Source organism: Mirounga angustirostris, unplaced genomic scaffold, assembly GCF_029215605.1.
Source record: "Mirounga angustirostris isolate CCGP_5_RB_7025 unplaced genomic scaffold, mMirAng1.0.hap1 SCAF_6, whole genome shotgun sequence".
Classification (NCBI taxonomy): domain Eukaryota; kingdom Metazoa; phylum Chordata; class Mammalia; order Carnivora; family Phocidae; genus Mirounga; species Mirounga angustirostris.
The window spans coordinates 5699000-5722864 of record NW_026991714.1 but is presented as its reverse complement, the minus strand read 5'-3'; the positions used below and the strand labels follow the sequence as shown (position 1 = coordinate 5722864).

Sequence of the window (23865 nt, the reverse complement as noted above, 5' to 3'; positions counted from 1 at the left end):
CAGCACCGGGCAGCGTCGCGTCGCCGAGGAGCCCGTTGCGGCCAGTCACTCGTCAGGCGCCGGGGGCACGACAGGAGGCCCTGGCTGGGCCGTGGTGACCCCGCACGCGCGCGCGCGCGCGCCCGGGGTCACGAGGAAGGCAAAGGGGTGGGGGCGCTCGACGGTGGGCAAGCCGGGCACCCGTCGTCGCCCCGCGCTTCTCGCCGGACGCGCGAGGGAGGAGAAGGGCCCTGGGGGCAAGCGTTTGGACAGAGCGGCGGTGGCGCCGGCGACCAAAAAGGGCGTCTTGCCTCCCCGTCGGGGAATCGAACCCCGGTCTCCCGCGTGACAGGCGGGGATACTCACCACTATACTAACGAGGACGGCGGCGGCGGCCACCCGGGCGCCCGCCCCCTCTCCGCCTGCCCGCCCACGCCTACCCCTGCCCTCGACGCCCTGCCTTACGCAGGCGCCCGCCACGTGCCACACCCGACCGGACCCCAAACCAACCGCGCCAGCCCGCACAGCAGCCCTCCCAGCCCGACTCGGAGTGGACCCCAGGCCCGGGCCCCGGACCCGGACGGCGCGGAACACTCCGAGTGCGCCGGCGCCTAGGGCCTGCCCGGCGCGGATCGCGCAGGGAGAAGAGGCCCGAGCGGGCAAGCAAGGATGCGAGCAGGAGGACGGGCGCCCCGGATGGGCAGGGGCGGAGGAGGGAGGGCGGCGAGGACCTAGTGGGGGTGGGGGGTGGGGGGTGGGGGGCGGCGGCGGCGGCCAGACAGGCTGGGCCGACGCCGGTCTCTGGGTGCGGGGCCGCGATGTGCGAGGGGGCGGGGCGGCGCGGGGCGAGGCGGCGGCGACGGCGGCGGCCGCGGCGGGCGCGGCGCCAGGCGAGGCGGCTGGCGCTGCTCCTGGTCGGCCGGGGCGCGCGTCCCGTCCCTTGCGCGCCCACACAGCCGCCAGCCGCCGCCAGCGTTCGCGCCGGGTCCCAGCCAGGCGAGCGGCGACGCGCCCAGGCCCGCCGTCAGGATGGCCGAGCGGTCTAAGGCGCTGCGTTCAGGTCGCAGTCTCCCCTGGAGGCGTGGGTTCGAATCCCACTCCTGACACGCCCACCTTTTGGCCCGCCCCACCAGGGCACCGGACCCCGGCGGGCCTGGAGCCACGCCCTATCGCAAGCCCGCTCCTGCCTGGCCCGCCGCTCCGGCCTTGCGCCCTAGCACAAAGGGCCCAGTGCCGAGCCCTGACGCCTCGACGCTCCTGGCCCCAGGCTTGGCGCACACACGCCCTCCCCCACCAGGTCACGCGCCTTTCCCGCCCGATCCCACGCCCACCCCCGCAGGCCTGGGCCACTTGGCAGCACGTCTCTCCTCACCTGCTTTCCGGGGGCTGCGTTTTCCTTCCTTCCTCCCTCGGGCTCCCGCTCCCGCTCCACTCCCGCGGCCCCCTGCAGACCAGCCGGCGGCGCAAATGCCCAAAGCCCTCCGCATTCCGTTCTCCACCAGACTGGTGCCTGCTGAAGAGCGCCTCGCTCTCAGAGCCGTGCACTCCCGCCACCAGGAGCACACCGTCCCACAGAGAGCCCGTCCGTCCTTTCCGCCGGCCCCCATTCCCTTCTCTCCACACCCTCCTCAGGTGGCCCGAGGTGCCCACGACGATTTGCCACCTTGATGACGCTTTACCCTGCCCACACCTGCCTGCCTCCCTCCCGGGACCCAGGCTGCCCAGCCACCTGCTCGCCGGCCCACGACAGGGCCCTCCCTTCAGTGGGCCTGGCCCGGGAGTCCAGCCCGGGCAGGTGGCTCCCGTGAGCGCTGAGCCCAAGGAAGCCCTGGATCCCCAGGCCACCCACCTGGGCGCCCCAGCGCATCTCCGCGCCGGCAGCCGCTGCCCGGCCGGGACCCGAGGACCCCAGCGCGCTCCCTCACCGCGCTGTCGGCCAGCTAGCCAGCAGCCACTCTGCCGGAGCGCTCCCGCCAGCCAAGGTCGCGCTCTTGCCTCACAACCACCGCCGCCCTCCCCACGCCCCCCGCCCCCCCGCCGAGCTGGCCCCCGAGGGAGCGCTGCGCGCCCGAGCTCACACACCTCGCTTCGCTCTCCTGGCCTGAGCGGCTACTCGGCGGCGCCGGCGGCGCTACGGGGCCTCCATCTCCTACACACGACACACGCGCCCGCCCACACCCACACCCACACACCCCACCCCGCGACAGCCCACCCCACGGCACCGCACGTGCGCACACAACCGGAGCTCCGGTCCGCCGCCCCGCCCGCCCTCGCACCCTCTGCCCCGGCCAGGAAGCCCTCGGCCAAAGGGGCTTTGGGTGGCGGCTGAGAGGAGCCGCGGAAGGCCACGGCCGTGCTCAGCCGCGCCTGCCACAGCCTCCCCCGCGCTGGGTGGGATTCGGGCGCTGGCCAGCCTGGGTCCGGCTCCCGGCTGCCCCTGGCCACCCCGGCAGGGCAGCGTCTCGCCGCGGCCCTCGACCGAGGAGAAAGCACCGCAGGAGCCTAGTCGGCCGGCGTGCGTCCCCGCCGCGCTCGGCCCGTCTGCGCCGCTCGCTAGGGCTCGGGACGTGCCTGGAGCCTCTGTCCCACACCGCGCGTCCGCCTCCTGCTCAAACGAAGCCGATGCTCCGAACAGGCCCGGACCCGGGTCTGGCCGCCGCTGGGGAGCGCCGCTGGGGAAGCCGTCTGGGGAGCGGCGCCATCGGTGCATGGGTGGTTCAGTGGTAGAATTCTCGCCTGCCACGCGGGAGGCCCGGGTTCGATTCCCGGCCCATGCAGCGCGCCGTCCCCTTTTGGCCGGCCCTGCAGCCCCAGCGCGCCCCCCGGCTTCCTCTGGCCCACGCTCAAGGCGCCTGGCCTAAACCAGCTCCGCTCCGGACCAGGCCGGAGCCCGCCCCTGCCCTTCCTCTCCGTCTCTCTCGCCCAGCGGACCAAACTCCACCCAGCGCCCGAGGCCCCTGGCCCGCCCACACGCCTCCCTTGCCCCTTTTCTCTTCAGGACCCTGAGCACCCCGCTTCGCTCACCCGCTTCCCTTCCAGCGAGGCTCCCCCGCACCACCACACACCCGCACGGCGCCGCGCCGCACCAGAGCCCACGGGGCCGCGCCCCACCTCCACGCCTTTCATCACGGTTCCTCCCTCCCGGTCTCACTCTACCCACACTGCCAGAGTCCTCCTCTCTTTGCACAACCAGGGGCAACCAAGTTGCCACCCCGAGCCCTGATCCGTCCCATTCTCCTCCAGGGACCCTCACAAACTCACTGGGCTGCACCAGGAAGACCCGATGCATGGCACCACATGCTCCCGACGCGCGCCCTATAGTCTCTTGAGGCCCCGCTTGGCCGCAGTGGCCTTCCAACTCCGCCGCTCCTGCCACGCTAGGACCCCCGCCAACACCAGGTCCACCAACGCCCGCGCCAGCACTAGCACCAGCAGCACCAGTCTCCCCCTCCGCCGCCACCACCACCACCACCACCAGTCCTCCATCACCACACCGCGTCGGGCACCATCGCCCAGAGCAGGGAAGTTCTCCACCATCAGCACCACCCACCCCACCACCAAGTCCACCACCAAGTCCACCACCACGATCACCAGCAGGACCAAGTCCGCCACCAGCGCACCAGCTTGGCATCATTGCCAACGGTACCGAAGTCCTCCACGATCACCACCCCCACCCCCACCGCCACCACCACCACCTCCACCATCACCACCACCGCCACCTCCAACATCGCCACCACCAACAACTCCACCACCACCGCCACCTCGACCATCGCCACCACTACCACCACCAACAACAACTCCACCACCACCGCCACCTCCAGCACCAGCACCACCACCATCACCAGCAGGACCAAGTCCACCGCCAGCTCACCAGCATGGGCATCATTGCCAACAGTACCGAAGTCCTCCACGATCACCACCCCCACCACCCCCGCCACCACCGCCACCACCACCAGCTCCACCACCACCACCGCCACCTCCACCACCACCACCACCACCATCACCAGCAGGACCAAGTCCACCGCCAGCTCAGCAGCATGGGCATCATTGCCAACGGTACCGAAGTCCTCCACGATCACCACCCCCGCCACCCCCGCCACCCCCGCCACCCCCGCCACCACCTCCACCAACTCCACCAGCTCCACCAACACCAGCTCCACCACCAAGTCCACCATCACCACACCGCGTCGGGCACCATCGCCAACACTCCTGGAGTCCATCACCACCGCCGCCGCCACCGGGACCGTGCACACCATCGCCACAGCAGCCCGCGCACCGGCACCAAGAGCACCGAGGTCAACCCCCAGCACCAGCAGCAGCAGCACCAAGTCGTCCTCCACCAGCAACACAAGCACCAGCACAGCCTGCACCTCCAGCCCCACCAGCCCCTCCTGCCCCAACATCCCCTCACGGTTCCCCTGCCTGCACGCCCCCTCCTCTCCAAGTCCTCACTGGTCAATGATCCTGTGTGGCATTTGTCCCTTTGGCCTCTCTGAATCTCAAGCCCAGGACGCCCCCTGACGCATGACTGGCTGTCCCGATGACAGGTGATCGAAGTCTCGGGGGCGGTGGAATCCCTCACCCCGTTGGGACGGCTCCTAGACCCGGGCCCGCCCTCTCTCTGTGTCTCCCTTCGGCCTGCCCGCCGGCCTGCTTCCCACCCACGCCCCCCACACCCCACCCCTTGGCCTGACCACCTTGCAGCACCGCACAGCAGTCTCCCCCCGCGCACCTCCTCCGCCACGGTCCTGTCCCGCCACGGGGGCCTCCAGCTCTCTTGCACCGGGGCCCGCTCCCCAGCACTTGCCACGCGCAGCTCCTGCCAGCCTCCAGGCTGGACCCCTCCCACCCACCCCCCACCCCCATCGCTCACATTCTCGGCTGGCAGTCCCGGCCTCCCACACGCTCCTCAGGCACACTCGTGCTCTCTCCCCTCCCCTACCTCAGAGCTCACCCTCCCGCACAGGTGCTCACGTCCATGCCTGGCATGGCGCCGGGGAAGGAGCTCTTCCCCCGCCCCACCGAAGCCTCTGCAGACACCCTGCCCGACTGTCCAGCCGCACTCTGGACCGGTCCCGCAAGCCCCACACCTCCCCGCGCCGGGCACCCCACCCACACACCCGGGCTGCCCCCGGCCCTCCCCTCCTTCTGGGATCCTCCTCGCTCTATGCCCTGACCCCCGTGGGAGGCCACCCACGTGAGTAAACACCTTCATCCCGCGGCATCCCCCACCACACACGCTCCACACACACCCCCCCACACACGCTCACACCCACACACCCCACACACACCCCACACGCATCCAGACACACCCCCACACGCTCACACCACACACACACACACACACACACCCACACACCCACAGAAGCAATGGCGCTGAGGGAAGTTCCCGTGGTGATGGTCAGCGCCCGGCTGCCCACAGCGGCTCCTTTCCACCGCTGGGACGACCTTGCCCCAACCCAGCCAGTGTGGTGCCGCGGCAGGTTTGGCCGGTGCACGGGCTGTCCGCTTGGGCTCCTGAAGGAGACAATCTCTGAACAGACAGCAGACCCGTGGCGGACAGAGGCGTGCAAGTGTTTCTGGGAAGGAGACCGTGGTCTGCGATTTAGCTGGAGGAGCACCCGGACAAGACGACGGGCACAGGGCTGGAGACAGGGCTGGAGTAGCTCCTGGCTAGGTGTCGGCTAAGGCGCCAGTGGGAAAACCTTCAACGGGCAAACTCGGCCGTGGGCCTGCGCGGTGGCGGTCGGGGCTGGGGGAGGTGGAAGGCGTTCCAGGGAACACGCTTGCCACTTTGCCGTGGGACTCAAGGGATGGGTGATGCGATTTCAAGAACCTGTTGGCTACAAGTCCACCGTCTGTCTCCGGTGTGCCTCCACGCCCTCCCCCTGCTTGGCTGTTGGGTTTTCCCCACCGGCCTCCCGAATCTTCCTGCTGTCTCTCCTGCACTGCCCGTCGGTTCTGCTTCGTGCACGCGTCCACGTTCGCTCTCCCAACTCCACATCCCCGGCGCAACCGTGCCGCTCTCTGCTCGTGGTGGCCGGGAAGCTGGACCGAGCGGTGGCTGGCCCGAGGGCGAGGGAAGGGACCAGGGGCTCCAGCAGGTGTCCCGACGCAAAGAGGCAGATCGCTCACCCTGCCCCGACCTCTTCCCCCTCCGACCCCCCACCCCCCCGGCCCGCTTCCCCGCACCGTCAGCACTCAGTAGCACCTCCGGAAGGAGCAAGGGGTGGCTTGTCAGGGGTGGCGGGGTTTCTCCTGGCGGCAGCAGTGCAGCCGGAGAGTCCAAGCCCCTGCGGTGGCCGGACGTGCGGGCGTCTGTGGGTGGCCCCGCGTGAGGACAGAGGGTATCGCGCGCGCGCGCGCGCTCGTGCGCGCGGCCTCTCGGGTTTGGGACGGAGGAAGAGGGGGAGCCATGCGAGCGCCCAGGCGAGGCGCCGACGCGCTGCCGTTGGGCGGCCGGCCCGCTGGCGAGGCCAAAAGGGTTGGGCTGGCCGAGGCGACAGGGCAAGGCTTGGGCTCGGCCGTGCGCCTGGCCTTGTCTGGGCCCCGAGGCCGTGGGGCTAGCCGCGAGGCAAGGGAGAAGCCAGCCAGCTTCGGCTAAAAGGGGTGCGGATGCGCTGGGGAGAGGTCGGGAGGCCGAGAGGAAGAAGAAAGGCTTCCCTGACCGGGAATCGAACCCGGGCCGCGGCGGTGAGAGCGCCGAATCCTAACCACTAGACCACCAGGGAGCGTCGGGCTCTGCGCCTGGCCCGCGCGCCCTGGGCGCAGCGCCTCCAGACCACCCCGTCGCCTCCGCTTTGGCTCCAAGGCCCCTGCCTGGCCACGGCCAGCCGCCCGCCCGCCCTACCAACCCACCCGCCCTGCCGGCAGCACCCTCAAAACGCTGCGCACCTCCTTCCCTCCCTCACACACGCGCTCAGCCTCGGGCCACGCTCCGGCTCCGGGCTCTCGGCTCCCGGCTCCCGGCTCCCATCGGGCCTGGGCACGAGGGCCCTGGAGCCGTGCAAAAGGTTGGCCAGCTGCGTTGGCCGGGAATCGAACCCGGGTCAACTGCTTGGAAGGCAGCTATGCTCACCACTATACCACCAACGCTGCACAGCCCCGGCCGCCCCGAGACGCCGGCGCACGCTTCGCAGAGGCGCCTTCACGCCTTCTCGCCGCCGCCTGGGCCGCCTGGCGCCGCCCTGCCCCGACGTGCCGCCGGTCGGCAGCTCTGCGCTGCCGCAGGCGCCAGCAGCGGCCGCCCCAGCCCCAGCCGCAGCCCCAGCGCCAGCCCCAGCCCCAGCCCCAGCCCCAGCGCCAGGCCCAGCCCCGCCAGCACGACGCCGCTGTGCGGCTCCGCAGGCCCGACCGCCCGCCGCCCGCCTCTGGGGGGCGCTCTGGCCGCCGTGCCGCTCCCCCGGCCCTCGGCTGCCGGCCGGGCATTCCCCGCCCCGCGAGACACGCTGCCCTCCGGCGACCCGCTCGCCCGGGCCCTTCTCCGCGGAGTGCCCGGCGAGGCCACATCCCGCACCCACAGAGGACCCGACCCAGCCGCCGCCCACCCCGTCCCCCGCGCCCATCCAGCACCGGGCAGCGTCGCGTCGCCGAGGAGCCCGTTGCGGCCAGTCACTCGTCAGGCGCCGGGGGCACGACAGGAGGCCCTGGCTGGGCCGTGGTGACCCCGCACGCGCGCGCGCGCGCGCGCCGGGGTCACGAGGAAGGCAAAGGGGTGGGGGCGCTCGACGGTGGGCAAGCCGGGCACCCGTCGTCGCCCCGCGCTTCTCGCCGGACGCGCGAGGGAGGAGAAGGGCCCTGGGGGCAAGCGTTTGGACAGAGCGGCGGTGGCGCCGGCGACCAAAAAGGGCGTCTTGCCTCCCCGTCGGGGAATCGAACCCCGGTCTCCCGCGTGACAGGCGGGGATACTCACCACTATACTAACGAGGACGGCGGCGGCGGCCACCCGGGCGCCCGACCCCTCTCCGCCTGCCCGCCCACGCCTACCCCTGCCCTCGACGCCCTGCCTTACGCAGGCGCCCGCCACGTGCCACACCCGACCGGACCCCAAACCAACCGCGCCAGCCCGCACAGCAGCCCTCCCAGCCCGACTCGGAGTGGACCCCAGGCCCGGGCCCCGGACCCGGACGGCGCGGAACACTCCGAGTGCGCCGGCGCCTAGGGCCTGCCGGGCGCGGATCGCGCAGGGAGAAGAGGCCCGAGCGGGCAAGCAAGGATGCGAGCAGGAGGACGGGCGCCCCGGATGGGCAGGGGCGGAGGAGGGAGGGCGGCGAGGACCTAGTGGGGGTGGGGGGTGGGGGGTGGGGGGCGGCGGCGGCGGCCAGACAGGCTGGGCCGACGCCGGTCTCTGGGTGCGGGGCCGCGATGTGCGAGGGGGCGGGGCGGCGCGGGGCGAGGCGGCGGCGACGGCGGCGGCCGCGGCGGGCGCGGCGCCAGGCGAGGCGGCGGGCGCGGCGCCAGGCGAGGCGGCTGGCGCTGCTCCTGGTCGGCCGGGGCGCGCGTCCCGTCCCTTGCGCGCCCACACAGCCGCCAGCCGCCGCCAGCGTTCGCGCCGGGTCCCAGCCAGGCGAGCGGCGACGCGCCCAGGCCCGCCGTCAGGATGGCCGAGCGGTCTAAGGCGCTGCGTTCAGGTCGCAGTCTCCCCTGGAGGCGTGGGTTCGAATCCCACTCCTGACACGCCCACCTTTTGGCCCGCCCCACCAGGGCACCGGACCCCGGCGGGCCTGGAGCCACGCCCTATCGCAAGCCCGCTCCTGCCTGGCCCGCCGCTCCGGCCTTGCGCCCTAGCACAAAGGGCCCAGTGCCGAGCCCTGACGCCTCGACGCTCCTGGCCCCAGGCTTGGCGCACACACGCCCTCCCCCACCAGGTCACGCGCCTTTCCCGCCCGATCCCACGCCCACCCCCGCAGGCCTGGGCCACTTGGCAGCACGTCTCTCCTCACCTGCTTTCCGGGGGCTGCGTTTTCCTTCCTTCCTCCCTCGGGCTCCCGCTCCCGCTCCACTCCCGCGGCCCCCTGCAGACCAGCCGGCGGCGCAAATGCCCAAAGCCCTCCGCATTCCGTTCTCCACCAGACTGGTGCCTGCTGAAGAGCGCCTCGCTCTCAGAGCCGTGCACTCCCGCCACCAGGAGCACACCGTCCCACAGAGAGCCCGTCCGTCCTTTCCGCCGGCCCCCATTCCCTTCTCTCCACACCCTCCTCAGGTGGCCCGAGGTGCCCACGACGATTTGCCACCTTGATGACGCTTTACCCTGCCCACACCTGCCTGCCTCCCTCCCGGGACCCAGGCTGCCCAGCCACCTGCTCGCCGGCCCACGACAGGGCCCTCCCTTCAGTGGGCCTGGCCCGGGAGTCCAGCCCGGGCAGGTGGCTCCCGTGAGCGCTGAGCCCAAGGAAGCCCTGGATCCCCAGGCCACCCACCTGGGCGCCCCAGCGCATCTCCGCGCCGGCAGCCGCTGCCCGGCCGGGACCCGAGGACCCCAGCGCGCTCCCTCACCGCGCTGTCGGCCAGCTAGCCAGCAGCCACTCTGCCGGAGCGCTCCCGCCAGCCAAGGTCGCGCTCTTGCCTCACAACCACCGCCGCCCTCCCCACGCCCCCCGCCCCCCCGCCGAGCTGGCCCCCGAGGGAGCGCTGCGCGCCCGAGCTCACACACCTCGCTTCGCTCTCCTGGCCTGAGCGGCTACTCGGCGGCGCCGGCGGCGCTACGGGGCCTCCATCTCCTACACACGACACACGCGCCCGCCCACACCCACACCCACACACCCCACCCCGCGACAGCCCACCCCACGGCACCGCACGTGCGCACACAACCGGAGCTCCGGTCCGCCGCCCCGCCCGCCCTCGCACCCTCTGCCCCGGCCAGGAAGCCCTCGGCCAAAGGGGCTTTGGGTGGCGGCTGAGAGGAGCCGCGGAAGGCCACGGCCGTGCTCAGCCGCGCCTGCCACAGCCTCCCCCGCGCTGGGTGGGATTCGGGCGCTGGCCAGCCTGGGTCCGGCTCCCGGCTGCCCCTGGCCACCCCGGCAGGGCAGCGTCTCGCCGCGGCCCTCGACCGAGGAGAAAGCACCGCAGGAGCCTAGTCGGCCGGCGTGCGTCCCCGCCGCGCTCGGCCCGTCTGCGCCGCTCGCTAGGGCTCGGGACGTGCCTGGAGCCTCTGTCCCACACCGCGCGTCCGCCTCCTGCTCAAACGAAGCCGATGCTCCGAACAGGCCCGGACCCGGGTCTGGCCGCCGCTGGGGAGCGCCGCTGGGGAAGCCGTCTGGGGAGCGGCGCCATCGGTGCATGGGTGGTTCAGTGGTAGAATTCTCGCCTGCCACGCGGGAGGCCCGGGTTCGATTCCCGGCCCATGCAGCGCGCCGTCCCCTTTTGGCCGGCCCTGCAGCCCCAGCGCGCCCCCCGGCTTCCTCTGGCCCACGCTCAAGGCGCCTGGCCTAAACCAGCTCCGCTCCGGACCAGGCCGGAGCCCGCCCCTGCCCTTCCTCTCCGTCTCTCTCGCCCAGCGGACCAAACTCCACCCAGCGCCCGAGGCCCCTGGCCCGCCCACACGCCTCCCTTGCCCCTTTTCTCTTCAGGACCCTGAGCACCCCGCTTCGCTCACCCGCTTCCCTTCCAGCGAGGCTCCCCCGCACCACCACACACCCGCACGGCGCCGCGCCGCACCAGAGCCCACGGGGCCGCGCCCCACCTCCACGCCTTTCATCACGGTTCCTCCCTCCCGGTCTCACTCTACCCACACTGCCAGAGTCCTCCTCTCTTTGCACAACCAGGGGCAACCAAGTTGCCACCCCGAGCCCTGATCCGTCCCATTCTCCTCCAGGGACCCTCACAAACTCACTGGGCTGCACCAGGAAGACCCGATGCATGGCACCACATGCTCCCGACGCGCGCCCTATAGTCTCTTGAGGCCCCGCTTGGCCGCAGTGGCCTTCCAACTCCGCCGCTCCTGCCACGCTAGGACCCCCGCCAACACCAGGTCCACCAACGCCCGCGCCAGCACTAGCACCAGCAGCACCAGTCTCCCCCTCCGCCGCCACCACCACCACCACCACCAGTCCTCCATCACCACACCGCGTCGGGCACCATCGCCCAGAGCAGGGAAGTTCTCCACCATCAGCACCACCCACCCCACCACCAAGTCCACCACCAAGTCCACCACCACGATCACCAGCAGGACCAAGTCCGCCACCAGCGCACCAGCTTGGCATCATTGCCAACGGTACCGAAGTCCTCCACGATCACCACCCCCACCCCCACCGCCACCACCGCCACCTCCACCATCACCACCACCGCCACCTCCAACATCGCCACCACCAACAACTCCACCACCACCGCCACCTCGACCATCGCCACCACCACCACCACCAACAACAACTCCACCACCACCGCCACCTCCAGCACCAGCACCACCACCATCACCAGCAGGACCAAGTCCACCGCCAGCTCACCAGCATGGGCATCATTGCCAACAGTACCGAAGTCCTCCACGATCACCACCCCCACCACCCCCGCCACCACCGCCACCACCACCAGCTCCACCACCACCACCGCCACCTCCACCACCACCACCACCACCATCACCAGCAGGACCAAGTCCACCGCCAGCTCAGCAGCATGGGCATCATTGCCAACGGTACCGAAGTCCTCCACGATCACCACCCCCGCCACCCCCGCCACCCCCGCCACCCCCGCCACCACCTCCACCAACTCCACCAGCTCCACCAACACCAGCTCCACCACCAAGTCCACCATCACCACACCGCGTCGGGCACCATCGCCAACACTCCTGGAGTCCATCACCACCGCCGCCGCCACCGGGACCGTGCACACCATCGCCACAGCAGCCCGCGCACCGGCACCAAGAGCACCGAGGTCAACCCCCAGCACCAGCAGCAGCAGCACCAAGTCGTCCTCCACCAGCAACACAAGCACCAGCACAGCCTGCACCTCCAGCCCCACCAGCCCCTCCTGCCCCAACATCCCCTCACGGTTCCCCTGCCTGCACGCCCCCTCCTCTCCAAGTCCTCACTGGTCAATGATCCTGTGTGGCATTTGTCCCTTTGGCCTCTCTGAATCTCAAGCCCAGGACGCCCCCTGACGCATGACTGGCTGTCCCGATGACAGGTGATCGAAGTCTCGGGGGCGGTGGAATCCCTCACCCCGTTGGGACGGCTCCTAGACCCGGGCCCGCCCTCTCTCTGTGTCTCCCTTCGGCCTGCCCGCCGGCCTGCTTCCCACCCACGCCCCCCACACCCCACCCCTTGGCCTGACCACCTTGCAGCACCGCACAGCAGTCTCCCCCCGCGCACCTCCTCCGCCACGGTCCTGTCCCGCCACGGGGGCCTCCAGCTCTCTTGCACCGGGGCCCGCTCCCCAGCACTTGCCACGCGCAGCTCCTGCCAGCCTCCAGGCTGGACCCCTCCCACCCACCCCCCACCCCCATCGCTCACATTCTCGGCTGGCAGTCCCGGCCTCCCACACGCTCCTCAGGCACACTCGTGCTCTCTCCCCTCCCCTACCTCAGAGCTCACCCTCCCGCACAGGTGCTCACGTCCATGCCTGGCATGGCGCCGGGGAAGGAGCTCTTCCCCCGCCCCACCGAAGCCTCTGCAGACACCCTGCCCGACTGTCCAGCCGCACTCTGGACCGGTCCCGCAAGCCCCACACCTCCCCGCGCCGGGCACCCCACCCACACACCCGGGCTGCCCCCGGCCCTCCCCTCCTTCTGGGATCCTCCTCGCTCTATGCCCTGACCCCCGTGGGAGGCCACCCACGTGAGTAAACACCTTCATCCCGCGGCATCCCCCACCACACACGCTCCACACACACCCCCCCACACACGCTCACACCCACACACCCCACACACACCCCACACGCATCCAGACACACCCCCACACGCTCACACCACACACACACACACACACACACACCCACACACCCACAGAAGCAATGGCGCTGAGGGAAGTTCCCGTGGTGATGGTCAGCGCCCGGCTGCCCACAGCGGCTCCTTTCCACCGCTGGGACGACCTTGCCCCAACCCAGCCAGTGTGGTGCCGCGGCAGGTTTGGCCGGTGCACGGGCTGTCCGCTTGGGCTCCTGAAGGAGACAATCTCTGAACAGACAGCAGACCCGTGGCGGACAGAGGCGTGCAAGTGTTTCTGGGAAGGAGACCGTGGTCTGCGATTTAGCTGGAGGAGCACCCGGACAAGACGACGGGCACAGGGCTGGAGACAGGGCTGGAGTAGCTCCTGGCTAGGTGTCGGCTAAGGCGCCAGTGGGAAAACCTTCAACGGGCAAACTCGGCCGTGGGCCTGCGCGGTGGCGGTCGGGGCTGGGGGAGGTGGAAGGCGTTCCAGGGAACACGCTTGCCACTTTGCCGTGGGACTCAAGGGATGGGTGATGCGATTTCAAGAACCTGTTGGCTACAAGTCCACCGTCTGTCTCCGGTGTGCCTCCACGCCCTCCCCCTGCTTGGCTGTTGGGTTTTCCCCACCGGCCTCCCGAATCTTCCTGCTGTCTCTCCTGCACTGCCCGTCGGTTCTGCTTCGTGCACGCGTCCACGTTCGCTCTCCCAACTCCACATCCCCGGCGCAACCGTGCCGCTCTCTGCTCGTGGTGGCCGGGAAGCTGGACCGAGCGGTGGCTGGCCCGAGGGCGAGGGAAGGGACCAGGGGCTCCAGCAGGTGTCCCGACGCAAAGAGGCAGATCGCTCACCCTGCCCCGACCTCTTCCCCCTCCGACCCCCCACCCCCCCGGCCCGCTTCCCCGCACCGTCAGCACTCAGTAGCACCTCCGGAAGGAGCAAGGGGTGGCTTGTCAGGGGTGGCGGGGTTTCTCCTGGCGGCAGCAGTGCAGCCGGAGAGTCCAAGCCCCTGCGGTGGCCGGACGTGCGGGCGTCTGTGGGTGGCCCCGCGTGAGGACAGAGGGTATCGCGCGCGCGCGCGCGCGCGTGCGCGCGGCCTCTCGGGTTTGGGACGGAGGAAGAGGGGGAGCCATGCGAGCGCCCAGGCGAGGCGCCGACGCGCTGCCGTTGGGCGGCCGGCCCGCTGGCGAGGCCAAAAGGGTTGGGCTGGCCGAGGCGACAGGGCAAGGCTTGGGCTCGGCCGTGCGCCTGGCCTTGTCTGGGCCCCGAGGCCGTGGGGCTAGCCGCGAGGCAAGGGAGAAGCCAGCCAGCTTCGGCTAAAAGGGGTGCGGATGCGCTGGGGAGAGGTCGGGAGGCCGAGAGGAAGAAGAAAGGCTTCCCTGACCGGGAATCGAACCCGGGCCGCGGCGGTGAGAGCGCCGAATCCTAACCACTAGACCACCAGGGAGCGTCGGGCTCTGCGCCTGGCCCGCGCGCCCTGGGCGCAGCGCCTCCAGACCACCCCGTCGCCTCCGCTTTGGCTCCAAGGCCCCTGCCTGGCCACGGCCAGCCGCCCGCCCGCCCTACCAACCCACCCGCCCTGCCGGCAGCACCCTCAAAACGCTGCGCACCTCCTTCCCTCCCTCACACACGCGCTCAGCCTCGGGCCACGCTCCGGCTCCGGGCTCTCGGCTCCCGGCTCCCGGCTCCCATCGGGCCTGGGCACGAGGGCCCTGGAGCCGTGCAAAAGGTTGGCCAGCTGCGTTGGCCGGGAATCGAACCCGGGTCAACTGCTTGGAAGGCAGCTATGCTCACCACTATACCACCAACGCTGCACAGCCCCGGCCGCCCCGAGACGCCGGCGCACGCTTCGCAGAGGCGCCTTCACGCCTTCTCGCCGCCGCCTGGGCCGCCTGGCGCCGCCCTGCCCCGACGTGCCGCCGGTCGGCAGCTCTGCGCTGCCGCAGGCGCCAGCAGCGGCCGCCCCAGCCCCAGCCGCAGCCCCAGCGCCAGCCCCAGCCCCAGCCGCAGCCCCAGCGCCAGGCCCAGCCCCGCCAGCACGACGCCGCTGTGCGGCTCCGCAGGCCCGACCGCCCGCCGCCCGCCTCTGGGGGGCGCTCTGGCCGCCGTGCCGCTCCCCCGGCCCTCGGCTGCCGGCCGGGCATTCCCCGCCCCGCGAGACACGCTGCCCTCCGGCGACCCGCTCGCCCGGGCCCTTCTCCGCGGAGTGCCCGGCGAGGCCACATCCCGCACCCACAGAGGACCCGACCCAGCCGCCGCCCACCCCGTCCCCCGCGCCCATCCAGCACCGGGCAGCGTCGCGTCGCCGAGGAGCCCGTTGCGGCCAGTCACTCGTCAGGCGCCGGGGGCACGACAGGAGGCCCTGGCTGGGCCGTGGTGACCCCGCACGCGCGCGCGCGCGCGCCCGGGGTCACGAGGAAGGCAAAGGGGTGGGGGCGCTCGACGGTGGGCAAGCCGGGCACCCGTCGTCGCCCCGCGCTTCTCGCCGGACGCGCGAGGGAGGAGAAGGGCCCTGGGGGCAAGCGTTTGGACAGAGCGGCGGTGGCGCCGGCGACCAAAAAGGGCGTCTTGCCTCCCCGTCGGGGAATCGAACCCCGGTCTCCCGCGTGACAGGCGGGGATACTCACCACTATACTAACGAGGACGGCGGCGGCGGCCACCCGGGCGCCCGCCCCCTCTCCGCCTGCCCGCCCACGCCTACCCCTGCCCTCGACGCCCTGCCTTACGCAGGCGCCCGCCACGTGCCACACCCGACCGGACCCCAAACCAACCGCGCCAGCCCGCACAGCAGCCCTCCCAGCCCGACTCGGAGTGGACCCCAGGCCCGGGCCCCGGACCCGGACGGCGCGGAACACTCCGAGTGCGCCGGCGCCTAGGGCCTGCCCGGCGCGGATCGCGCAGGGAGAAGAGGCCCGAGCGGGCAAGCAAGGATGCGAGCAGGAGGACGGGCGCCCCGGATGGGCAGGGGCGGAGGAGGGAGGGCGGCGAGGACCTAGTGGGGGTGGGGGGTGGGGGGTGGGGGGCGGCGGCGGCGGCCAGACAGGCTGGGCCGACGCCGGTCTCTGGGTGCGGGGCCGCGATGTGCGAGGGGGCGGGGCGGCGCGGGGCGAGGCGGCGGCGACGGCGGCGGCCGCGGCGGGCGCGGCGCCAGGCGAGGCGGCTGGCGCTGCTCCTGGTCGGCCGGGGCGCGCGTCCCGTCCCTTGCGCGCCCACACAGCCGCCAGCCGCCGCCAGCGTTCGCGCCGGGTCCCAGCCAGGCGAGCGGCGACGCGCCCAGGCCCGCCGTCAGGATGGCCGAGCGGTCTAAGGCGCTGCGTTCAGGTCGCAGTCTCCCCTGGAGGCGTGGGTTCGAATCCCACTCCTGACACGCCCACCTTTTGGCCCGCCCCACCAGGGCACCGGACCCCGGCGGGCCTGGAGCCACGCCCTATCGCAAGCCCGCTCCTGCCTGGCCCGCCGCTCCGGCCTTGCGCCCTAGCACAAAGGGCCCAGTGCCGAGCCCTGACGCCTCGACGCTCCTGGCCCCAGGCTTGGCGCACACACGCCCTCCCCCACCAGGTCACGCGCCTTTCCCGCCCGATCCCACGCCCACCCCCGCAGGCCTGGGCCACTTGGCAGCACGTCTCTCCTCACCTGCTTTCCGGGGGCTGCGTTTTCCTTCCTTCCTCCCTCGGGCTCCCGCTCCCGCTCCACTCCCGCGGCCCCCTGCAGACCAGCCGGCGGCGCAAATGCCCAAAGCCCTCCGCATTCCGTTCTCCACCAGACTGGTGCCTGCTGAAGAGCGCCTCGCTCTCAGAGCCGTGCACTCCCGCCACCAGGAGCACACCGTCCCACAGAGAGCCCGTCCGTCCTTTCCGCCGGCCCCCATTCCCTTCTCTCCACACCCTCCTCAGGTGGCCCGAGGTGCCCACGACGATTTGCCACCTTGATGACGCTTTACCCTGCCCACACCTGCCTGCCTCCCTCCCGGGACCCAGGCTGCCCAGCCACCTGCTCGCCGGCCCACGACAGGGCCCTCCCTTCAGTGGGCCTGGCCCGGGAGTCCAGCCCGGGCAGGTGGCTCCCGTGAGCGCTGAGCCCAAGGAAGCCCTGGATCCCCAGGCCACCCACCTGGGCGCCCCAGCGCATCTCCGCGCCGGCAGCCGCTGCCCGGCCGGGACCCGAGGACCCCAGCGCGCTCCCTCACCGCGCTGTCGGCCAGCTAGCCAGCAGCCACTCTGCCGGAGCGCTCCCGCCAGCCAAGGTCGCGCTCTTGCCTCACAACCACCGCCGCCCTCCCCACGCCCCCCGCCCCCCCGCCGAGCTGGCCCCCGAGGGAGCGCTGCGCGCCCGAGCTCACACACCTCGCTTCGCTCTCCTGGCCTGAGCGGCTACTCGGCGGCGCCGGCGGCGCTACGGGGCCTCCATCTCCTACACACGACACACGCGCCCGCCCACACCCACACCCACACACCCCACCCCGCGACAGCCCACCCCACGGCACCGCACGTGCGCACACAACCGGAGCTCCGGTCCGCCGCCCCGCCCGCCCTCGCACCCTCTGCCCCGGCCAGGAAGCCCTCGGCCAAAGGGGCTTTGGGTGGCGGCTGAGAGGAGCCGCGGAAGGCCACGGCCGTGCTCAGCCGCGCCTGCCACAGCCTCCCCCGCGCTGGGTGGGATTCGGGCGCTGGCCAGCCTGGGTCCGGCTCCCGGCTGCCCCTGGCCACCCCGGCAGGGCAGCGTCTCGCCGCGGCCCTCGACCGAGGAGAAAGCACCGCAGGAGCCTAGTCGGCCGGCGTGCGTCCCCGCCGCGCTCGGCCCGTCTGCGCCGCTCGCTAGGGCTCGGGACGTGCCTGGAGCCTCTGTCCCACACCGCGCGTCCGCCTCCTGCTCAAACGAAGCCGATGCTCCGAACAGGCCCGGACCCGGGTCTGGCCGCCGCTGGGGAGCGCCGCTGGGGAAGCCGTCTGGGGAGCGGCGCCATCGGTGCATGGGTGGTTCAGTGGTAGAATTCTCGCCTGCCACGCGGGAGGCCCGGGTTCGATTCCCGGCCCATGCAGCGCGCCGTCCCCTTTTGGCCGGCCCTGCAGCCCCAGCGCGCCCCCCGGCTTCCTCTGGCCCACGCTCAAGGCGCCTGGCCTAAACCAGCTCCGCTCCGGACCAGGCCGGAGCCCGCCCCTGCCCTTCCTCTCCGTCTCTCTCGCCCAGCGGACCAAACTCCACCCAGCGCCCGAGGCCCCTGGCCCGCCCACACGCCTCCCTTGCCCCTTTTCTCTTCAGGACCCTGAGCACCCCGCTTCGCTCACCCGCTTCCCTTCCAGCGAGGCTCCCCCGCACCACCACACACCCGCACGGCGCCGCGCCGCACCAGAGCCCACGGGGCCGCGCCCCACCTCCACGCCTTTCATCACGGTTCCTCCCTCCCGGTCTCACTCTACCCACACTGCCAGAGTCCTCCTCTCTTTGCACAACCAGGGGCAACCAAGTTGCCACCCCGAGCCCTGATCCGTCCCATTCTCCTCCAGGGACCCTCACAAACTCACTGGGCTGCACCAGGAAGACCCGATGCATGGCACCACATGCTCCCGACGCGCGCCCTATAGTCTCTTGAGGCCCCGCTTGGCCGCAGTGGCCTTCCAACTCCGCCGCTCCTGCCACGCTAGGACCCCCGCCAACACCAGGTCCACCAACGCCCGCGCCAGCACTAGCACCAGCAGCACCAGTCTCCCCCTCCGCCGCCACCACCACCACCACCACCAGTCCTCCATCACCACACCGCGTCGGGCACCATCGCCCAGAGCAGGGAAGTTCTCCACCATCAGCACCACCCACCCCACCACCAAGTCCACCACCAAGTCCACCACCACGATCACCAGCAGGACCAAGTCCGCCACCAGCGCACCAGCTTGGCATCATTGCCAACGGTACCGAAGTCCTCCACGATCACCACCCCCACCCCCACCGCCACCACCGCCACCTCCACCATCACCACCACCGCCACCTCCAACATCGCCACCACCAACAACTCCACCACCACCGCCACCTCGACCATCGCCACCACCACCACCACCAACAACAACTCCACCACCACCGCCACCTCCAGCACCAGCACCACCACCATCACCAGCAGGACCAAGTCCACCGCCAGCTCACCAGCATGGGCATCATTGCCAACAGTACCGAAGTCCTCCACGATCACCACCCCCACCACCCCCGCCACCACCGCCACCACCACCAGCTCCACCACCACCACCGCCACCTCCACCACCACCACCACCACCATCACCAGCAGGACCAAGTCCACCGCCAGCTCAGCAGCATGGGCATCATTGCCAACGGTACCGAAGTCCTCCACGATCACCACCCCCGCCACCCCCGCCACCCCCGCCACCCCCGCCACCACCTCCACCAACTCCACCAGCTCCACCAACACCAGCTCCACCACCAAGTCCACCATCACCACACCGCGTCGGGCACCATCGCCAACACTCCTGGAGTCCATCACCACCGCCGCCGCCACCGGGACCGTGCACACCATCGCCACAGCAGCCCGCGCACCGGCACCAAGAGCACCGAGGTCAACCCCCAGCACCAGCAGCAGCAGCACCAAGTCGTCCTCCACCAGCAACACAAGCACCAGCACAGCCTGCACCTCCAGCCCCACCAGCCCCTCCTGCCCCAACATCCCCTCACGGTTCCCCTGCCTGCACGCCCCCTCCTCTCCAAGTCCTCACTGGTCAATGATCCTGTGTGGCATTTGTCCCTTTGGCCTCTCTGAATCTCAAGCCCAGGACGCCCCCTGACGCATGACTGGCTGTCCCGATGACAGGTGATCGAAGTCTCGGGGGCGGTGGAATCCCTCACCCCGTTGGGACGGCTCCTAGACCCGGGCCCGCCCTCTCTCTGTGTCTCCCTTCGGCCTGCCCGCCGGCCTGCTTCCCACCCACGCCCCCCACACCCCACCCCTTGGCCTGACCACCTTGCAGCACCGCACAGCAGTCTCCCCCCGCGCACCTCCTCCGCCACGGTCCTGTCCCGCCACGGGGGCCTCCAGCTCTCTTGCACCGGGGCCCGCTCCCCAGCACTTGCCACGCGCAGCTCCTGCCAGCCTCCAGGCTGGACCCCTCCCACCCACCCCCCACCCCCATCGCTCACATTCTCGGCTGGCAGTCCCGGCCTCCCACACGCTCCTCAGGCACACTCGTGCTCTCTCCCCTCCCCTACCTCAGAGCTCACCCTCCCGCACAGGTGCTCACGTCCATGCCTGGCATGGCGCCGGGGAAGGAGCTCTTCCCCCGCCCCACCGAAGCCTCTGCAGACACCCTGCCCGACTGTCCAGCCGCACTCTGGACCGGTCCCGCAAGCCCCACACCTCCCCGCGCCGGGCACCCCACCCACACACCCGGGCTGCCCCCGGCCCTCCCCTCCTTCTGGGATCCTCCTCGCTCTATGCCCTGACCCCCGTGGGAGGCCACCCACGTGAGTAAACACCTTCATCCCGCGGCATCCCCCACCACACACGCTCCACACACACCCCCCCACACACGCTCACACCCACACACCCCACACACACCCCACACGCATCCAGACACACCCCCACACGCTCACACCACACACACACACACACACACACCCACACACCCACAGAAGCAATGGCGCTGAGGGAAGTTCCCGTGGTGATGGTCAGCGCCCGGCTGCCCACAGCGGCTCCTTTCCACCGCTGGGACGACCTTGCCCCAACCCAGCCAGTGTGGTGCCGCGGCAGGTTTGGCCGGTGCACGGGCTGTCCGCTTGGGCTCCTGAAGGAGACAATCTCTGAACAGACAGCAGACCCGTGGCGGACAGAGGCGTGCAAGTGTTTCTGGGAAGGAGACCGTGGTCTGCGATTTAGCTGGAGGAGCACCCGGACAAGACGACGGGCACAGGGCTGGAGACAGGGCTGGAGTAGCTCCTGGCTAGGTGTCGGCTAAGGCGCCAGTGGGAAAACCTTCAACGGGCAAACTCGGCCGTGGGCCTGCGCGGTGGCGGTCGGGGCTGGGGGAGGTGGAAGGCGTTCCAGGGAACACGCTTGCCACTTTGCCGTGGGACTCAAGGGATGGGTGATGCGATTTCAAGAACCTGTTGGCTACAAGTCCACCGTCTGTCTCCGGTGTGCCTCCACGCCCTCCCCCTGCTTGGCTGTTGGGTTTTCCCCACCGGCCTCCCGAATCTTCCTGCTGTCTCTCCTGCACTGCCCGTCGGTTCTGCTTCGTGCACGCGTCCACGTTCGCTCTCCCAACTCCACATCCCCGGCGCAACCGTGCCGCTCTCTGCTCGTGGTGGCCGGGAAGCTGGACCGAGCGGTGGCTGGCCCGAGGGCGAGGGAAGGGACCAGGGGCTCCAGCAGGTGTCCCGACGCAAAGAGGCAGATCGCTCACCCTGCCCCGACCTCTTCCCCCTCCGACCCCCCACCCCCCCGGCCCGCTTCCCCGCACCGTCAGCACTCAGTAGCACCTCCGGAAGGAGCAAGGGGTGGCTTGTCAGGGGTGGCGGGGTTTCTCCTGGCGGCAGCAGTGCAGCCGGAGAGTCCAAGCCCCTGCGGTGGCCGGACGTGCGGGCGTCTGTGGGTGGCCCCGCGTGAGGACAGAGGGTATCGCGCGCGCGCGTGCGCGCGGCCTCTCGGGTTTGGGACGGAGGAAGAGGGGGAGCCATGCGAGCGCCCAGGCGAGGCGCCGACGCGCTGCCGTTGGGCGGCCGGCCCGCTGGCGAGGCCAAAAGGGTTGGGCTGGCCGAGGCGACAGGGCAAGGCTTGGGCTCGGCCGTGCGCCTGGCCTTGTCTGGGCCCCGAGGCCGTGGGGCTAGCCGCGAGGCAAGGGAGAAGCCAGCCAGCTTCGGCTAAAAGGGGTGCGGATGCGCTGGGGAGAGGTCGGGAGGCCGAGAGGAAGAAGAAAGGCTTCCCTGACCGGGAATCGAACCCGGGCCGCGGCGGTGAGAGCGCCGAATCCTAACCACTAGACCACCAGGGAGCGTCGGGCTCTGCGCCTGGCCCGCGCGCCCTGGGCGCAGCGCCTCCAGACCACCCCGTCGCCTCCGCTTTGGCTCCAAGGCCCCTGCCTGGCCACGGCCAGCCGCCCGCCCGCCCTACCAACCCACCCGCCCTGCCGGCAGCACCCTCAAAACGCTGCGCACCTCCTTCCCTCCCTCACACACGCGCTCAGCCTCGGGCCACGCTCCGGCTCCGGGCTCTCGGCTCCCGGCTCCCGGCTCCCATCGGGCCTGGGCACGAGGGCCCTGGAGCCGTGCAAAAGGTTGGCCAGCTGCGTTGGCCGGGAATCGAACCCGGGTCAACTGCTTGGAAGGCAGCTATGCTCACCACTATACCACCAACGCTGCACAGCCCCGGCCGCCCCGAGACGCCGGCGCACGCTTCGCAGAGGCGCCTTCACGCCTTCTCGCCGCCGCCTGGGCCGCCTGGCGCCGCCCTGCCCCGACGTGCCGCCGGTCGGCAGCTCTGCGCTGCCGCAGGCGCCAGCAGCGGCCGCCCCAGCCCCAGCCGCAGCCCCAGCGCCAGCCCCAGCCCCAGCCGCAGCCCCAGCGCCAGGCCCAGCCCCGCCAGCACGACGCCGCTGTGCGGCTCCGCAGGCCCGACCGCCCGCCGCCCGCCTCTGGGGGGCGCTCTGGCCGCCGTGCCGCTCCCCCGGCCCTCGGCTGCCGGCCGGGCATTCCCCGCCCCGCGAGACACGCTGCCCTCCGGCGACCCGCTCGCCCGGGCCCTTCTCCGCGGAGTGCCCGGCGAGGCCACATCCCGCACCCACAGAGGACCCGACCCAGCCGCCGCCCACCCCGTCCCCCGCGCCCATCCAGCACCGGGCAGCGTCGCGTCGCCGAGGAGCCCGTTGCGGCCAGTCACTCGTCAGGCGCCGGGGGCACGACAGGAGGCCCTGGCTGGGCCGTGGTGACCCCGCACGCGCGCGCGCGCGCGCCCGGGGTCACGAGGAAGGCAAAGGGGTGGGGGCGCTCGACGGTGGGCAAGCCGGGCACCCGTCGTCGCCCCGCGCTTCTCGCCGGACGCGCGAGGGAGGAGAAGGGCCCTGGGGGCAAGCGTTTGGACAGAGCGGCGGTGGCGCCGGCGACCAAAAAGGGCGTCTTGCCTCCCCGTCGGGGAATCGAACCCCGGTCTCCCGCGTGACAGGCGGGGATACTCACCACTATACTAACGAGGACGGCGGCGGCGGCCACCCGGGCGCCCGCCCCCTCTCCGCCTGCCCGCCCACGCCTACCCCTGCCCTCGACGCCCTGCCTTACGCAGGCGCCCGCCACGTGCCACACCCGACCGGACCCCAAACCAACCGCGCCAGCCCGCACAGCAGCCCTCCCAGCCCGACTCGGAGTGGACCCCAGGCCCGGGCCCCGGACCCGGACGGCGCGGAACACTCCGAGTGCGCCGGCGCCTAGGGCCTGCCCGGCGCGGATCGCGCAGGGAGAAGAGGCCCGAGCGGGCAAGCAAGGATGCGAGCAGGAGGACGGGCGCCCCGGATGGGCAGGGGCGGAGGAGGGAGGGCGGCGAGGACCTAGTGGGGGTGGGGGGTGGGGGGTGGGGGGCGGCGGCGGCGGCCAGACAGGCTGGGCCGACGCCGGTCTCTGGGTGCGGGGCCGCGATGTGCGAGGGGGCGGGGCGGCGCGGGGCGAGGCGGCGGCGACGGCGGCGGCCGCGGCGGGCGCGGCGCCAGGCGAGGCGGCTGGCGCTGCTCCTGGTCGGCCGGGGCGCGCGTCCCGTCCCTTGCGCGCCCACACAGCCGCCAGCCGCCGCCAGCGTTCGCGCCGGGTCCCAGCCAGGCGAGCGGCGACGCGCCCAGGCCCGCCGTCAGGATGGCCGAGCGGTCTAAGGCGCTGCGTTCAGGTCGCAGTCTCCCCTGGAGGCGTGGGTTCGAATCCCACTCCTGACACGCCCACCTTTTGGCCCGCCCCACCAGGGCACCGGACCCCGGCGGGCCTGGAGCCACGCCCTATCGCAAGCCCGCTCCTGCCTGGCCCGCCGCTCCGGCCTTGCGCCCTAGCACAAAGGGCCCAGT

The 23865-nt window shown here is 71.9% G+C and overlaps 1 protein-coding gene and 17 non-coding genes across 18 annotated transcripts in view; 8 read left to right on the top strand and 10 right to left on the bottom strand.

Annotated features, from left to right (window-relative positions):
- Positions 1 to 290: 290 nt before the first annotated feature.
- TRNAD-GUC (transfer RNA aspartic acid (anticodon GUC)) lies at positions 291 to 362 on the bottom strand. Its single transcript has one exon. It is a non-coding gene; the product is annotated as a tRNA-Asp (tRNA).
- Positions 363 to 1002: 640 nt separating this feature from the next.
- Positions 1003 to 1085, top strand: TRNAL-CAG (transfer RNA leucine (anticodon CAG)). Its single transcript has one exon. It is a non-coding gene; the product is annotated as a tRNA-Leu (tRNA).
- A 1600-nt stretch (positions 1086 to 2685) lies between these two features.
- On the top strand, positions 2686 to 2756 carry TRNAG-GCC (transfer RNA glycine (anticodon GCC)). The gene has a single exon. It is a non-coding gene; the product is annotated as a tRNA-Gly (tRNA).
- Positions 2757 to 6638: 3882 nt separating this feature from the next.
- On the bottom strand, positions 6639 to 6710 carry TRNAE-CUC (transfer RNA glutamic acid (anticodon CUC)). The gene has a single exon. It is a non-coding gene; the product is annotated as a tRNA-Glu (tRNA).
- Positions 6711 to 7002: 292 nt separating this feature from the next.
- TRNAG-UCC (transfer RNA glycine (anticodon UCC)) lies at positions 7003 to 7074 on the bottom strand. The gene has a single exon. It is a non-coding gene; the product is annotated as a tRNA-Gly (tRNA).
- Positions 7075 to 7836: 762 nt separating this feature from the next.
- TRNAD-GUC (transfer RNA aspartic acid (anticodon GUC)) lies at positions 7837 to 7908 on the bottom strand. Its single transcript has one exon. It is a non-coding gene; the product is annotated as a tRNA-Asp (tRNA).
- A 664-nt stretch (positions 7909 to 8572) lies between these two features.
- Positions 8573 to 8655, top strand: TRNAL-CAG (transfer RNA leucine (anticodon CAG)). The gene has a single exon. It is a non-coding gene; the product is annotated as a tRNA-Leu (tRNA).
- Positions 8656 to 10255: 1600 nt separating this feature from the next.
- TRNAG-GCC (transfer RNA glycine (anticodon GCC)) lies at positions 10256 to 10326 on the top strand. Its single transcript has one exon. It is a non-coding gene; the product is annotated as a tRNA-Gly (tRNA).
- A 3884-nt stretch (positions 10327 to 14210) lies between these two features.
- TRNAE-CUC (transfer RNA glutamic acid (anticodon CUC)) lies at positions 14211 to 14282 on the bottom strand. The gene has a single exon. It is a non-coding gene; the product is annotated as a tRNA-Glu (tRNA).
- A 292-nt stretch (positions 14283 to 14574) lies between these two features.
- On the bottom strand, positions 14575 to 14646 carry TRNAG-UCC (transfer RNA glycine (anticodon UCC)). The gene has a single exon. It is a non-coding gene; the product is annotated as a tRNA-Gly (tRNA).
- A 761-nt stretch (positions 14647 to 15407) lies between these two features.
- Positions 15408 to 15479, bottom strand: TRNAD-GUC (transfer RNA aspartic acid (anticodon GUC)). Its single transcript has one exon. It is a non-coding gene; the product is annotated as a tRNA-Asp (tRNA).
- Positions 15480 to 16119: 640 nt separating this feature from the next.
- TRNAL-CAG (transfer RNA leucine (anticodon CAG)) lies at positions 16120 to 16202 on the top strand. The gene has a single exon. It is a non-coding gene; the product is annotated as a tRNA-Leu (tRNA).
- A 1600-nt stretch (positions 16203 to 17802) lies between these two features.
- TRNAG-GCC (transfer RNA glycine (anticodon GCC)) lies at positions 17803 to 17873 on the top strand. Its single transcript has one exon. It is a non-coding gene; the product is annotated as a tRNA-Gly (tRNA).
- Positions 17874 to 21747: 3874 nt separating this feature from the next.
- Positions 21748 to 21819, bottom strand: TRNAE-CUC (transfer RNA glutamic acid (anticodon CUC)). The gene has a single exon. It is a non-coding gene; the product is annotated as a tRNA-Glu (tRNA).
- Positions 21820 to 22111: 292 nt separating this feature from the next.
- TRNAG-UCC (transfer RNA glycine (anticodon UCC)) lies at positions 22112 to 22183 on the bottom strand. The gene has a single exon. It is a non-coding gene; the product is annotated as a tRNA-Gly (tRNA).
- Positions 22184 to 22944: 761 nt separating this feature from the next.
- TRNAD-GUC (transfer RNA aspartic acid (anticodon GUC)) lies at positions 22945 to 23016 on the bottom strand. The gene has a single exon. It is a non-coding gene; the product is annotated as a tRNA-Asp (tRNA).
- A 435-nt stretch (positions 23017 to 23451) lies between these two features.
- LOC135364680 (uncharacterized) overlaps positions 23452 to 23865 on the top strand; it is a 1991-nt gene continuing 1577 nt past the window's right edge. The window contains exon 1 of the mRNA XM_064593571.1: positions 23452 to 23673. Coding sequence (XP_064449641.1) covers positions 23452 to 23673 — 222 coding nt within the window. The remainder of the gene's footprint in view (positions 23674 to 23865) is intronic.
- On the top strand, positions 23657 to 23739 carry TRNAL-CAG (transfer RNA leucine (anticodon CAG)). The gene has a single exon. It is a non-coding gene; the product is annotated as a tRNA-Leu (tRNA).